General features: G+C 33.7%; 2 protein-coding genes across 3 annotated transcripts in view; one reads left to right on the forward strand and one right to left on the reverse strand.

Annotated features, from left to right (window-relative positions):
* Window positions 1-17,366, reverse strand: part of LRFN5 (leucine rich repeat and fibronectin type III domain containing 5) — a 288,888-nt gene that overhangs the window by 128,671 nt on the left and 142,851 nt on the right. For both annotated transcript variants that reach the window (XM_037732757.1, XM_017512349.2), the window contains exon 2: window positions 16,533-16,708. The gene's annotated coding sequence lies outside the window, so the exon portion shown is untranslated. The remainder of the gene's footprint in view (window positions 1-16,532; window positions 16,709-17,366) is intronic.
* Window positions 3,349-3,958, forward strand: LOC119468670 (40S ribosomal protein S7-like). Its single transcript, XM_037732759.1, has one exon. The coding sequence runs from the start codon at window positions 3,377-3,379 to the stop codon at window positions 3,956-3,958; it is 582 nt and encodes a 193-aa protein (XP_037588687.1). The 5' UTR covers window positions 3,349-3,376.

Raw genomic sequence — 17,366 nt, forward strand, 5'->3', positions numbered from 1 at the left:
AGGTAAAATAAGCTTATGGAAATCAGCATTAAATAGTATATTCATGATTTGGAGACTATGAAGCTTTTCTTATAATACAAAAATCATAAAATTAAAGTTAGAAAAAGATTAATAAATGGTACTACATTAAAAGTAAGAACCTCTATTAATCAAACATAACCATTATGATTCTAAAAGAGTAATCTTCAGAATAATATGTGATAATGATATTTATAACGTATAATTTACAAAGGAGTTATGTAAATAATCTATAAGGAACTTTTTGTGAAAAAATAACACAATACCTTTTTTTAAAAGCATGTGTAATAAGTTTTAAAGAGGTACTGCACTACAAAGATATCTAAAAGGACAAGCAGCATGCAAAAAATTACTGAAGGTCATCAGTCATTAGTGAAACTGACAGCCATATTAGTCAAAATTAAAACATCTAAACTACCAACCAGAATGGCCACTAAAAATGATTGATAAGGTTTTAGCTGAAACACGTAAAATAACTTGGATGCTGTCATTTCAGGCCTTACAATAATAAAAAGCCAAACAAAATACCAGTGACTTTTCATAGACCCATCAGAGAAATGAAGATACAAGAAAAACTGCCAATGTGAAATCTGGAGACTCAGGCACATCCAGAGAGTTATAGAAGACATCCTGTTCACCTGAAGCAGTAGCTGCTAGAGCCACACAAAAGAATATTTACATGGAAATTTTGGTGGTTTGATGAAAGCTGAGAGTGAGAGTGAGAAAGGTTTAGAGGGTGCAGTTAGAAAGTCTCCCCTATATTCTTGTATTTTACTCCATAAATCCACCATAATCCTGTAGACAAGAAAAATCCCCACAGGCTTCTGGCAGGGAAAGGGGAAAAGTAACCATTCTGAAATATACCCAGATTTTTTTGCCACAGGAAGTCCTATTTGCCAAAGGAAATGATTTTACCAGACTTTGTACCATCTCCAAGAAAGGATTTCCACCCACTTGAGCCAATCTTAGACTTCCTGATTCATCTAAAAAAAAAAAAAAAAAAAAAAAAAAAAAAACTAAAAAGCTATATCACCACAGGATCACTTGTAAAGATTATAGCCAAGAGATATAGCTCACTAAAACACAGATTCAGTCACGAGATTGTAGAAGACTTCTATCCCACGTTACTACCATTAAAACAAGGCTCCAATGTAGTAACAAAGGATTTCAGGTGAAAGAGCTATAAGACACAGACACTTTCTGAGGATAAATACTTAGAGAAGTCCAACAGTAAGAAGAAAGATAAAAGTAAGCACACTAAAAGAATTTATACCCTCTGGCACCTTCAACTAGAGCAAATGCTAAACAAAGTCCATCTCCAGCCAAATGAACATAAATCCTCAAATTAAAAACCTATTTACTTCAATTGTATCAACCAATGCCACATGTCTGAAGTTTAACAAAAAATTTCGAGGTATCACAACAGGCAAGTAAAACAGTTTAAAGAGACAAAGCAAACATCACAACAAGATGCAGATATGACTCAGGTTTTACAGTTATCAAAGAGGGCATTTAAAATAACTATGATTAATATGTTAAGAGCTCTAAAAAAAGACATTATGCAAGAGCAGATGACAGTGTAAACAGAGAAATGGCAACTATAAGAAAGAATCAAAAGAAAGGGTAAAAATTAAAATATTGTAACAGAAAGGAAAAATGACTTGTTGGGCTCAACAGTAAGCTGGTCTAAGGAAAGACTTACCAACTTTGAGAAATGTCAATAGAAAGTCCTCAAATTAAAATATCAGAGCAAAAAAAGATTTAAAAAAATAATAAAGAACAGAATATCCAAGGGCTGAATTGAAAAACAATTTCAAACATTTAAACATTCAAAATGTTTGAAACAACAAAAGGAAAAGACAAGGATAATGGAATAGAAAAATATTTGAAATAATAATGGCCAAGGATTTTTAAAAATTAAAGACAAACACTCACCTACAGATCCAGAAAGCTCAGAGAAACATTGCACAGTAAAAATGCCAAAAAACATACAATTAGACCATATTTAAATTAGAAAGTGAAAATTTTTAGACAAATCAGATGGGAAAAGCACTTTACTTATAGAGCAAGGATATGAATTGCATTGGGCTTCTCATCAGGATAATTCTCAGAAAACGGACACAAGAACAGAAAATCAAACACCACATGTTCTCACTCATAGGTGGGTGTTGAACAATGAGAACACATGGACACAGGGAGGGGAGCATCAGACACTGGGGTCTGTAGGGGGGAAATAGGGGAGGGACAGCGGGCGGTGGGGAGTTGGGGAGAGAGAGCATGGGAAGAAATGCCAGATATAGGTGATCGGGAGGAAGGCAGCACATCACACTGCATGTGTGTACCTATGTAACAATTTTGCGTGTTCTTCACATGTACCTCAAAACCTAAAATGCAATAAAAATAAATAAATAGCAATGGAATAACAAAATATATATAATGGCTGAACAAAAAAATGTAGAACAGAATACATAAAATGATGAAGGAAAAACAAGACCAACTTGTGATACTGTAGCTAGCAATATTTTTTCCTCCAAAAAGAAAAAAAGAAAAAAAAACAAGGCTTTCTCAAATAAAATAAAGACTGTAAGGCCCCCCTCTCCCTCTCCCTCCTTTTTGAGACAGGGTCTCACTACAGTGGCATGATCATGGCTCACTGCAGTCTCAACCTCCCATGCTCAAGTGATCCTACCACATCAGCCTCTCTAGTAGCCGGGTCTATAGGCAGGTGCCATACATCCTGCTATTTTTATTATTATTATTATTTGAAGAAATTAGGGTCTCACTTCCTTGCCCAGGCTGGTTTTGATCTCTTGAGCTCAAGCAATCCTACTGTTTCAGCCTCCCAAACTTCTGTGCTTACATGCATGAACCACCACACTCGTCCTTTGAACTAAGGAAATTCCTCACAAGCACACATGCCCTGCAAAAAATGTTAAAAAAAAGTTATTCCAGGAGAAAAAAAAAAATTGATAAGTCAGAGTCTCAGTTGGCATAAAGAAAGTGAGACAGAAAAAGCAAAGTCTAACTTTGGCTCAAGTGGGTGGAAATCCCGTCTAGGAGATGGTACAAGGTCGGGTAAAATATTTTCCCTATTCTTGAAACTAAAGGGATAAAGAAATATAGAGCATACTAACACTAATCAAAAGAAAGCTGAAGTAGCTGTATCAATTTCAGACAAAGCTGACTTCAGAGCAATACAAGTTACTAAAAATAGAGAGGAACATTTAGTAAGGAGAAGTGTCAATTCTTCAGGAAGACATAACAACCCTTAACATAAATTCGCGGAAGAGAGCAATAAAAGATGTCAGGCAGGAGATTGGGGTCTTTTCCTAAGCCGGCACTCACCAAGGAGAAAGCCATGTTCAGTTCTAGCGCCAAGATCGTGAAGCCCAATGGCGAGAAGACAGACGAGTTCGAGTCCGGCATCTCCCAGGCTCTTCTGGATCTGGGGATGAACTCGGACCTCAAGGCTCAGCTCAGGAAGCTGATTATTATGGCAGCCAAGGGAACTGAAGTTGGTTGTGGTCGGAAAGCTATCATAATCTTTGTTGCCGCTCCTCAATTAAAATATTTCCAGAAATTCCAAGTCCGGCTAGTACGCGAATTGGAGAAAAAGTTCAGGGGGAAGCATGTTGTCTTTATCGCTCAGAGGAGAGTTTGGCCTAAGCCAACTCGAAAAAGCCATACAAAAAATAAGCAAAAGCATCTCAGGAGCCGTACTTTGACAGCTGTGCATGATGCAATCCTTGAGGAGTTGGTCTTCCCAAGCGAAATTGTGGGCAAGAGAATCTGCATGAAACTGGATGGCAGCTGTCTTATAAAGGTTCGTTTGGACAAAGCACAGCAGAACAATGTGGAACACAAGGTTGAAACTTTTTCTGGTGTCTATAAGAAGCTCACAAAAACTCACAGAAATGCAAAGGGAAGTATACAAGGATAGAAAAAATATTGTGTTCTAAGATGATTATGGAAATAAATGTAATTAACGACAGAAAGATAGCTTGAAAATATGAACACATTTGGAATAAGAAATATACTTCTAAATAATGCACATGTCAAAGTCTCAAGAGAACTTTAAAAAATTTTGAAATAAAACTTATAACAAAAGCAGTGAGATACAGTAAAAGCACTGCTTATGGGGATATTTATAGCATTTAATGCATATATTAGAAAATATATAAATTCAATAATCTTTCTACTTTTAAGAGCCTAGAGAAAAATGAGCAACATAAACCTAAACAAAGCTGAAGAAAATTAACAGTAATAATTAAGCAGAGTACAATAAATGGAAAACAAGAAAACCTAGTGTTTGAAAAGATCAGTAACATTTATAAACTTCTAGCCAGAATAACCAAGAAAAGAAAAAGGGATAATTACTATATCAGAAATGAAAGAGGAGTTGACATTACTGATTCAATGTGTATTTGAATGACAATAAAATAATATTATGAATAAATCTATGCAGACTAATTTGATAAACTGGAAAAAATCGATCAATTCCTTGAAAGAAAACTACTGAAACTCATACCAAGAGAGTCAGATAATCTGAATATCCCTTTATTTGTTAATGAATATTGAGTTAATCATAAATTTTTCATAAAAACTTTTAAAAAATGCACCATGCCCATACTATTCCACTTGCAAATTCTACAAAACATGTAAGGGGAACCTATATTGGTTCTCTACAAATGCTAACAGAAACAGAAGCCAAGGAATCACTTGTTAACTCATTCTATGTGGACAGCATTAGCCTAATAATAAAAACAAATAAAGACATTATAAGATTGGAAAACTGTAGACCAATAGCTCTATTTAACTTAGATCCAAAAGTTCCTAATAACATATTAGCAAATCAAACAAACAATGCAGGAAAAATTATACACCATGATGAAATAAGATTGATGTAAAGCTAATTTAAAATTTTAAAATCAGTGCAATCCATCACAAGCTAAAGCAAAAAAAAAAAAAAAAAAAAAAAAAAAAAAAAAAAAAAAAAAAAAAACCAATTGATTTAGAACAAGCATTTGACAAAATCCAGTATTTTTTATAATAATAACTATCAGTCAACTAGAAAGAGAGGAAAACTTCAACTTGACAAAGAACACTTACAAAATAACTACAGCTAATATATACCCTATAGTGTAAAACTAGATGCCTTCCCTCTAAAATCAACAACAATATAAGAAAGTTCCCTCTCAGCATTCCTATTCAATAGTATACTGGAATTCTGAATAGTACAATAAGAAATGAAAAGGGAATGAAAGTTTTACAGATCAAGAAGTAAGAAATAAAACTTTCTTTGTTCACAGATGACGTGTCTGCATAGAAAATGCCAGGGAATCAATTTAAAAAACTCCTGCCATTAATAAATGAGTACAAACTTAACAAAATATGTACAAGATCCTTATGTGGAAATCTGTGCACATGTACAACAATTCACATGTACTTTATAATAACCATAAAAAAAGACTATTACATAGCTTGGATCATTAAACAACTTTTAGCTTTAGTGAAGAAGGATGATATTGCAAACAGAGGCAGAAAGGGATTATAACAATGTTCTATTTATTGAACTGAGTGATAGCTCCATAGTTTTTCACATTGGAGTTATTAATTGAAGTGTATATAATTTTTCTATATCTTTCTTCATTAAATGTTGCAAAATAATAACACACTTATTCACAAAAATATTAAACCATAATCATGGGATAACAATAACAACCTGTGCATGGCAGCAGATGGCAATATAGAAAGCAATGATAATCAAAGAAATAAACTGGGAAAGAAAACCAAGAAATTTTACCTGTAAACAATAAAATATTCCCCAAAGAACTTTATATTTTTAAAGTTATAGCCTAGAAGACGATAAGCCAGTTGCACAAATTGTCTACATTAGCTCAAGTAAATTAATATTTTGATGGCCCCTAATCCTTCAGGTATAAATGAAGAGTCATGCTGTTTCAAATTCTATCCAATTATGAAATATATGCCTAATTGCTCATTTATTTTAAAACATCCTATTTGCTTCTAGATTCAGCCTGGGAATCAAATTTCTATTTTCAGTTATTGTAAATATTACATATTTAAATAAGCCAAAATAGTTTGCTGGGAAATAGCTGAGGAGGGACATTAGTCTGAGCCTGGAAAAAATATTATTAAAAAAAATTATCAAATCTTCAAGTATTCAAATATATAATCCTCCCCTTTCACTGTCCCCCAAAAAAAGGATCCCATGAATCTTCTTAATGGTACTTTAATCCTGCCTGCAATGTAAGTGGGGAAGAATTACTATCTTAAAGACTGAGTTAGAAACAGAGTTAAGGTTTGGTTAGTTTCATCATCATTACCCACTAAAAATTAAAACTGATTACTGCAATAGAATCTCCATAATGTTCATTATGAAGAAGATAATAAAAAGGACAATTGTGCTTCTGCAGTTTGAGAGTGTATATATCCCAAGTTGCTACTCACTATAAATTGATTTAAAGCAAATGTCAGACACTATGGCAAATACAAAAAGTAGCATTTTTAAAGCCACGAAAATTATAAGAATAGCCTTAATCACCATTTGCATTTATCAATGTAATAGAGCTCCTAGCCTGCTCAATTAGATAATGATAAAAAAATAAGGAAAATTTAATAATGCTATTTTCATGAATATTATGACTACAAATATGTAACTGGAATAACAAACAAAAACTACTAAAACTAGTTAGACTCCACCATAGTGGCTTAGAAGAGATAATGATTAAAAGCAACATTACTGTTCAGAAAAATCAATTAAAAAAAATAATACTTTAAAAACCCATACACAAAAACACAAAAAGTATCCTTTGGGAAGAAATATAATAGAAACTCAAGATGTTTATAAAAATTTAGTATAGGACCTAATAAAGAACATTGATAAATATAATAATTATTTAAAAATAGAAAATAAAATATTTCTACTCAACTAAAATGAAAATTACATGTGACTCCAATTTTTCACCAAACTTGTCTACTCCTAAATTTAAAATAGAAAGGTAAAGAATAAAAACCCAACATTAGGCAGGGTAATTTTAAAGAGGAATGGAAGAAGTTATTTATTTCACAATCTATTGAGACATATTACAAATAGGATAAATACATTACAGTATAGTATTTGTGTTTGAGATGATGAATATAACAATGTAATACTATAAATAGAAAAGTCAAGACATATCCATTCATCTATGAAAACTGTACATGGCAGTGCTAGAATTCCACTTCAACATGTAAAGGATAAATTATTCAATAAACAATGTGAGACAATTGGTTATCAGTATGGCAAAAATAAAATGGAACCCAACTGTACTCCAAATCCACCTTAATTTCTACATTACACAAAAAATGTGAAAAGAAACTTTTAAAATATTAAAAGAATGCATAAGGAAATATCTTTATTTCTTCAATAGCAGAGAAAGGTAGCTTAAACAAGACACAACACACACACACACACACACACACACACACACACACACACGGAGCCCAAAATAAATAATTCATAATTTCACCACACTAAATGAAAGTTTGTTATCTTGGTAAAGAGTTTCTGAGACAATCCTTTCCCTAAAATATTGAGTCCTTTATGAAAATTTCTCTTTGTAAAAAGGACTGTCACTCTCATTGGGCTTTCCCTTAAAATTAAAGAAAAGTTATTAAATATAAAATTGTTTCACAAAAGCTGACATTAAAATATACTAAATTAAGCCATCCATACAATATATGAAATGATAACTGTGTCATTATATTTAAAAACTATCTCTGGGTTATTTGCATAGGTAAGCACCAGAATGCCCATAAACCCACATCAAATAAGACACAGGAATACACTCAGAAGACACCAAAGTGGGGACATTCATGTGATGACTAAAAGATTCTTACTTGACATTTTCCTCAATACCTTCCTTGTCTATCATTACTTTTCATATTGAGGCAGCATAGATCCCTTGACATGAGTACCCTTGTGCAACTAAACAAGAAGTTACTTATATGTGTTTTGTTCCCAAATATTTAGAAATCAGGATTACCAGTATAAAACTTCCCATAAAATACACTAAAATATAAACAATATCTCTATTAACTTTCAAAAGAGATGTTATGATAAATGTATATTATGATAAATATAGAACCACAAATCCAAGAAATGATTCCAATGTTGGTTGTTTGCTGGAATCACTACTTTGATACATTTTGGCTTACCAATTTCCAGACTGGAGTGCTTGCATATAACTACATAAAGAAATTCCATGAAGGCCGTAAGTCCACTATTATTATCAGTATAATTGTTACATTTGGAATCATTTTTTCGTAAACTTGACCTAAAATTTTGATCACCTGCTGTTTTATTGCAGGATGCATATAAGAAACGTTGAAAAATGCCTCATAATATAACCTTGATAAAATGAGAACATTAATTTAAAATTACATATAATTTTATTTGTGAATATTTTCCCTTCAGTCTCCTCTTTTAAGTAAAGGATTCTCATTATAAAAAGATTTTCCCTATCATTCTGTCACTTCATAAATAATGAATGGAGTTTTTCAATTGTAGATGATTTCTGTGTTGAAATCATTACTGCAGTAGGTATTGAAATAATCTAAGAGATCCTCATTGCCTGTAATGGAACTCCATCATGAAGACATAAATAAGTAAGCAGGTATTAAAAAGTTATTTGTTTCCAGATATTAAACAGTGTGTTAAGGCTTGAAGATTTAGCATAGTAATCCATAATTGCATGCCAGTTATCAAAAAGAAAGCCAGATTCTTATTATGGATTTAGGATTGCCCGGCTTTAACAGAAAAAATCACCTTATAAAAAATAGTTGCTTACAAAGTAGCACCCAATCTTTCACCTCAATTGTCACATCTAATTGCTTGGCCTTTTATTGTATTACTTCAGGGGAAATGTGTTTTTATGTTGTCAGTTATCCTTGATTATTCCTGAGAGGCCAAAGGTAAGGTTAGTTGTACATGTAAGATCAAGCTACCACCCTGCAAGATCACAGTCATTACCCAGCCTTACAACGTAATCAGGAGTGATGAAAGAGGTTGTTGTTTGCAACTAATCTATATATTGTCTACATGTCAGCATTCCCAATAGGTGTGCTTTATGAATCCTCTCTGTCATAGTCTTTTCTGCCTCACTGGGATTCTTAAATATTCTAACTATTGCATATTTATTGTGAAAACTGTATGATCAAAGTTAACTGTGACATCTAAGTTAATGCTTTTCAAAATAAAGTCTAGATTTTCTTATGCTATTAATGTTATCACCTGATAGTCCTATGTCTATAAAATTCCTGATTTTTTCATACAATTTTTCATGTAGTTCCAACATTAAATTTTGTTTTATTAATTTCATATTACAAATCGTTAGTAATATGATGTTAGCATTTATAATCAATATACAATTCTTCCAATCTACAAATTTTTTCCCATAGTAAATCATGAATTATCCTAAAAGAAGCCTTTGTGTCATCTGCCAATGTTTTTCTTGCTGTAAAGTCTCCCATATTCTGTTTAATATTGATGACAGATGCCTCAGTTTACAAAGAAATTCTAAATTTAACATGTGTTAAAATACTCCATAGTATAGTCGGTAGTGGTATATGGAGATCAACTGCACATTCAGAAAATAGATTGCTCATCACAATAACTGAGTTAATAACCTTACATTGAGTCAGTACAAATTGGATTGTTTCCATTGGTTTTTATAGCCAATGCTTTGCAATTAAGATTGTTGTCATGCATCTAATGTTCCTTGCCAAGAGTACTCTCCAAATTACATAAATCTCTCCTGGTCCTAAATGTAAACTAATCATTATCTTATAAAGCAGAGCATTTATTCACACTTCTTCCTGGACACTTCACAGTAAGAACCATAGTGTTAGCAACTTAAAGACCAACATTAACAGCAGGCAGAGACAGCAGAGACTCCTCTATATCAAGTAACTGTCAGCTAAGACATTTTTAGCTGTGTGTCAGTACTTATGAGCTTTCAGAAGACTCTGCATCTAGTTTTTAGAATTTTTATTTAAAAGAGACAATACATCAGCATATTAACCACAGTAGTATAATGTTGAAGCCTATCTCTGAAGGCCAGAAAAATTCTACTTCTAATAAGCATATTTGCACTATCTCAGATGAAAGTAATCTCCTTTTCCACTGAATTCACATGACTATTTGTAGCTTTCCCTCACTGTTTATCATATGGTAGTTATTTCTGTAGTATACTGCCTTACCTCTCCACCAAGTCTCTAATAATGTTTTACATAAAAATTTCAGTCGTATTTATCTGGAAAGAGAAAGAAAAAGAAAGAGACACACACAGAGAAAGACAAATATTCTATGCCTGTGATTATATACAAAAATAATAAAAAGGCATTTTAATGTTGAGCAAAATTGATGTCGATTCTGACCTTGCAGTGTTTACATTCTGGAGGAGAAGACAATATTAATAAGACAACTGAACAATGAAACATACAATTATAATGAAATACAGTTATATGATGCTACGAGACCATGTAGTAGAAAGAGCAAATCTCCTTTGGCTGACCAATGAAACTCCCTTCAGAAAGGTTATCCAATGGGATACTAAGCAAAAAAGTGACTGGCTCAGAGAGAAACAGACGTGTGCAAAGACCTTGGTAGGAAGTGACATTATGTGAAGAAGAACAGAAAGGTCTTTGTGCCTTGAATGCAAGAAAAAGTACATGATGGGGGACAACTTGGGGGCATTTAGAAAAATGTCAAACTGTGTACAACATTGTAAGCCATGTTAAATAACTTTGTTTTTAGTCTAAGAATTATGGTCTTTAATGAGGTCATGACATCTCATTTTGTGTTTTGTAAGCTCACTCTGTCTGTGTATGGGAAATAGAACAGATACCTAACTAGTTAAGTTAGATAATTTAGGAGGCTCTTTGGGTAGTCTAGGTGAGAAATCAAAGTAGTCAAGATTAGCAAATTGATGGTGAAAAAGGAGAAAAGTAGATGAATTTTAGAATTTTCTTTGTAGGTAAATCTTACCAGATTAGGTGATGAATTGTTTTTGTGGAATGAAAGATTGAGAGAGATGACAAAATGATTCCGAAATTTACTGGTAAATGGTGAGCCCATTTACTGAGCTCAAAAATACCAGAAGAATGTATATGGCAAGATAAGCAAAAGGTTAGTTTTCCACAAGTTAAATTTAAGATATGTAGGTAATTAGATATATTGATTTGGAATTGACTATCAAGGTCTATGCTATATAAATTTGTGAGAGCCATTATAAAGAATGTTTTGTTCTTTGAGAATTTTTTATTCTTCCTTCTTTGGAAAGTGAATACTGCATAACCTAAAATGTTTATTATAACTTTTGATATTTTGATATCATTGAAACTAACTGAACTTAATTCATGTAACTAGATAAACATTCATAGGTAGCATATTGTTTTTGTTCTATTTATAATCTTTATTTTGTATCTGTATGTTTTGTGTATCATATTTTATAGGATGATTTCAAGCATAGACATATACACCTAAAGATATTAACCATGAAAAAATATCTCAGATTTGCTTTGGTTTGTATGTTTGTCTCCTTTAAAACTTATGTTGAAATGTAATCTCCAGTGTTGGAAATGAAGCCTAGTGGGAGGAGTTTGGATCATGAGGGTGGATTTCTCACCAATAGCTTAGTGCCATTTCCTTGGCGATGAGTGAGTTCTTAGTTCATACAAGATCTGGTTGTTTAAAAAGAGGTGGCATCTCCCTGCTTGCTCTCTTGTTCCGACTATCATCATGTGACCCTTTGTATCCTGCTTCATTTTCTCCCATTATTATAAGTTCCTGAGGACCTCACCAAAAGCAGATGCTGACACCATACTTCCCACAATCTAGAGAATCATGAGCCAATTAATCCTTTCTTCTTTATTCATTTTCCAGTCTAAGGCATTTCTTTAAAGTGATAAAAAATGAACTAACACTGATAATTGGTATTAAGTAGCAGGACATTGCTATAAAGATAACTGAAAATGTGAAAGTGGCTTTGGAATTGAGTAATAGGCAGAGTTTGGAAGACTTTGGGATCTCAGAAGAAGATAGAAAGATGAGGGAAAGTTTAGAATTCTTAAAGACTGGTTAAATGGTTGTGATCAAAATGCAGACAGAGATAGGGATGGTGAAGACCACGCTGACAAGGTCTCAGATGGAAATGAGAAAGTTACTGGGAAGTGAAGTAAAAGTCCTCTCTGTTACACCCTAGAAAATAACTTGGCTGCATTGCATCCAGGTCCTGGGGATCTGTGAAAGTTTAAAATTAAAAGTCATGACTTAGGGTGTCTTGCTGAAAAATGTTATAAGCAGCAAAATGTTCAAGAAGTGGCATGGCTCCTTTTAACAGCCTAAATTAGATACAGGAGCAAATTATTTACAGTTGGAATGTATGCTTTAAAGGGAAGCAGAGAATAAAAGTTTGGAAAATTTGCAAACTGGCCAAGTGACAGAGAAATAATATAAACAACCTACAGAGCAACCATGTTCTAGACAGGTGTATATGACTAGAAGGAAGCCAAGTGCTGACATCCAAGACAATAGGGAAAATGCCTTGAAGGGATTTGGGCCTGGTCCTGAAACCTTTCTATTCTCCTGGGCCTCCGGACAAGGAGATCTAGGCCCAGAGGCCTGGGAGAATAGAATGGTTTTAGGGACCAGGCCTAAGCCCGCACTGCCATGGGCAGCATTGGGATATTGCTCCGTACATACTTGCTGCTTCAGCTACAGTCACGGCTCAAAGGAGCCCAAATACAGCTCAAGACACAGCTCCAGAAAGTAAAAACCATAAGCGTTGGTAGTGTCCACATGTTGTTTATCTACAGATGCTCAGAATGCAAGAGTAAAGGGGCCTTTTTGGCTACCACCTAGATTTCAGAGGATGCATAGGAAAGCCTGGGAGCCCAAGCAGAAGCTTGCCACAGGAGTGGAGCACCACACGGAGAAACTCTACCAGGGCAACGCTGAAGGAAAGCAGGGAGACCCCATACAGGGTCTCCACTAGGACACTGCCTAGTGGAGCTGTGGGAAGCAAGCCATTGTCTTCCAGACCCCAGAGTGGTAGATTCACTGGCAGCTTGAACCCTTTGCTCGGAAAAGCCACAGCATACAACTCCAACCTGTGAGAGCAGCTCTGTGAGCTATGTCCTGCAAAGCCACAGGGCAGGGCTACCCAAGTCCTTGGAAGCCCATCCTTCACAACATGATGTGGAACATGGAGTCAAAGATTATGTAAGAGCTTTTAGATTTAATGCCTGCCCTACTGGTTTTCAGAGTTGTATGGGGCTTATTATCCCTTTGTTTTTGCCAGCTTCTCCCTTTTGTAATGTTAATGCTTACCCAGTGCTGGTACCACAATTGTATTTTGGGAGCAAATAACTCATTTTGATCTTACAGGCCCATAGGTGGAAGGAGATGAGTCTCAGATGAGATTTAGGACTTCAGAATTAATGTTGGAATGATTAAAAACTCTTGGGGCCTATTGGCAAGTGATAATTTTATTTTGCAGTGTGAGAACATGTGATTTTGGGGGCCAGGGATGGAATGGCAAAGTTTGGATGTTTGTCCCCTCCACATTTCATGTTAAAATGTAATCACCAGTGTGGGAAGCAGGGTTTAGTGAGAGGTATTAGATCACGGGGATAGATAATTCATGAATGGTTCCTTGGTGATGAGTAAGTTGACGGCCAGTTAGTTCATGTGAGACCTGGTTGTTAAAAAGAGTGTAGCACCTCCCCACTTTCTCTCCTGCTCCCACCCTCCATGTCATGTGCCTGCTCCCCCTTTGTCTTCTGTCATAATGATTACCTTCCTGAGGCTCTCACCAGAAGCAGATGTTGGCGCCACAGTTCCTGAGCCAGTTTAATCTGTTTTCTTTCTAAATTATCCAGCCTTGGGTATTTCCTTATAGTCATGCAAAAATGGACTAACACATGGTTGAGAAAATAGACAAATGAAAAATTCACTCACAGAGTGGCATACATAGCAAATAAATTAACGTTTAGTAAAGAGTATTAGAAATTGTCAAATGATAGTATGTTGATCATTATTGTGATAGCTAGTTAAGCCACTTTCAAATAATGTCACAAAACGTGATAAGTTATAACCTTTAAATATAAGGGAGTTCATTTCAGAAAAATAAAAGCATCCCTTAAATATTATATATTTAATGTCATTAAGGATACCTTAATATTTAAAAGGCATATTAGCTTTGTAGAATGATTATAATCATTATGTGTATAGTAAATTATCTTTACATATATACACACGTATATACCTATATACACACATATATACATAAATATATACATACACATACATGCACCTAAATACACATACATACATATGTATTTGCAAAAGCATGTACCTATAGGCACATTTGCTGTTAAGACAGGATTATGCATTGTTTAAATTCATCAATACTTTTGTGAAGTGAGAACAAATAAACAGACAAAAGTACTCTTCTACTGTCTAAGGCTAATTAAAAATGCCACAGTGAGAAAAATAATCATAATCACAGCCATTACCACCTCAGCTGTCCTGCCTTAATCACAAGTGGATATTCCATTGCATCATTATTTTCCTACTACTACTCCATTCACTATTTCACTCTAAGAAAGTTCCTGGTGTTCCATTTATTTTTAAAAGGATTTTAATGGATGTGCTATGAATTTTCAATGAACTATTTGAAGTTGGAGGAACTAATTAGGAATGTGTTTTTACTTTCTGTTTTTTTCAGGGTGATTAATTTCATGTGAGACTTTAACCTAATGTTACTCCAAAGAAAAAATAGAGAAAAAGAGGTACTGCTTCTCCACACTAATGGACTGCTAATTGAAAAAACTGAATCAAGCATTAACTTGGAAGAGTTTTTTTCAATATATAAATTATTTCTGGTTATCCTTTAATTTCCAGGTTAATTAAGAAAATCCTGTGGCCTTGATTTTAGCAATTAGTAAATGAAAATGTGTTTGAATTTGCTTAGTTTTGTGATTTACACTAGAGACTCCATCAGCTAATATAGTTTCTTGGCTAATAGCTTTCGTAAAGTAAATGCTTTTATCTACAAAAAGCCTCACCAGTGGAAAACAAAACAAAACTAAAATCATTAATTAACTAATTGTTTGGGAAGATAAAATCTCAGGAGTTTCTTGTGGGGTTGTCATAGAGAAACAAACTATTCATTTTTACATTTTCACAGTATATGAAATCACCTCAGGCTTGGACAGGGTCCTCTGTCTCCTTAAGAAATGTAAATCACAGAAAATTTAGAATGCATGCCTCAAGTTGCTTCATTTAATGAAAAGCTAAAGAAGAAAAGCAACAAAAGCAATTCCTAAAATAAATGAATAAATCATCTACAAAAGAAGTACCAAGTAATAAAATATAAGAAGAAAAAAACCTACACTAAAATAATGTTTTGAATGAATCTGCATACTCAGATTCATCATTTTATACTACCATCACAGTTATAATATTAACCTCAATATAATCTAGATGCATTATTTTTGTATGTGTCTTGAAAGTCGTCCTTCTACATCACTTTGAGCATACCAGCAACAACATACTGGCTGCCTATTTTAAATGTTATGTAATTAGTAACATCATGATTCAGATATAAATTCTTAACTAAAGTTTTTTATATTCTTCTATTAACATACATTTATGTTGCACATTGACATACAATATATTGCAAAGTAAAAGTGGATTTATTATCTCTTACCTGTTCACTTCAAGAAAATTTTAATTGCCAAGCATCCAGTCACTGATAGACAATTTCAGCTATATCAAACTTTTGCTCTTTATAAAAGCGCACCTACAATCAATTTTCTGTGCAGTGACATTGTGATATAAATATATCCCCAAGAGCAACAAGAAATGCCTACATTAAGTATTTAGGAGAAGAAAATAATGCCTCAAACATAAAGTTAAACTAGAAACATGGCAAAACAACAGGCTCAAAAGTATGAACCAGTCAGGAAAAGTGCTCTTTCTGGCACCAGCCTATTACCTCCGTATAGTGCTGGGCATCACACCCATGGAAACAGCACTCATTTTTTAAAAATTAGAAAACCAGAAATTGTATTCCAGTTTCATAATTTATTAGCCAAACAAACTTGAAAAAATACTTGGCCATTTTGAACCTTTTTATTCATTTGTAAACACTGTTATTTTAATCTATTCCTTGTCCAGGCCTTACGGTTGTTAGTATAAATTATGATAATGCATGTGAAACACAAATCCTGAAAGAAAATCCAGAAAATTCCATAATGATATAGGTTATTAACACAAAAAGTGGTAGACACTTCATCTCCAGAAATATATGACTCAAATAGAAACAAGATAATCAGTGATGAATAACTAGGTTTAATTTGTATATAAGTTAATAAGATTTTTAGTTTTCTTCCCTTAAGTGTTTTAAAACCATTGACAATGATTGAACTGAATGCGATCAACTTACTTCTGGAGCCTGAAGAGTTCCTCACTGCTGTGAAGGAGTCAGCACTCTGCCTGGCTGCTGCAGAAGACGGACAGAGTGAAAGCATCTCCAAAGCTGGTTTCTGAGGATGGTGTCAAAAGATGGGTTCTCAGCTGCTACATATCTTCTCAACACCTGGCTGAATGCTTACAGGGGTTCTTCAAAGGAGGCAAGCACAAAAAAAGAGTGTATCAAAAAATGCTTATGAAGTATCTTTGAACAATATAGTGATTGTTAACTGGGCGATCAATCTCAAATTACAGCAGGACTATCATACAATAGGATTTAAATATATTAGCATGATAAAGCTTTCCAGTGGAATGTGCAACATATTGTGATTTCAATAAATATATTAGCATTCTCTTTTCCTTTTTGAAATAAGCTTTCTTATCAAAACAGGATAATTTAATCATAAGCTCCATAGCTCAATTTCATCATATTTAAATTAATTCAACTTGCAGTCTAATGTTAAAACACTGCATAAATTAACACCTATTTAAGCATCACCTACTGTTTAACAGGCACATGACACTTGGAATATAGCAGTGAATGAACCTGAAAAACCCCTACCCTGATGAAGCTAATAGATCTATGTAATAGTACAAATTGACATTAAACCACTGATTTTTTTTTCCTGTATTTTATTCAATAGAGAAAATCTGTCTATTGCAACATATATGTCTATGAAAGAAATACATAGGCATGTCATTTATTTTTTAACTTTATGGCAGAAGATTATTGATTTCTGATTTCTACCTCTTTCTGAGCTTTTCATTTTCCTCTAAAGCATAGTTAACTTGGCTCTATGAGACACGA

The sequence above is a fragment of the Cebus imitator genome, unplaced genomic scaffold (assembly GCF_001604975.1).
Source record: "Cebus imitator isolate Cc_AM_T3 unplaced genomic scaffold, Cebus_imitator-1.0 Scaffold470, whole genome shotgun sequence".
Lineage (NCBI taxonomy): Eukaryota > Metazoa > Chordata > Mammalia > Primates > Cebidae > Cebus > Cebus imitator.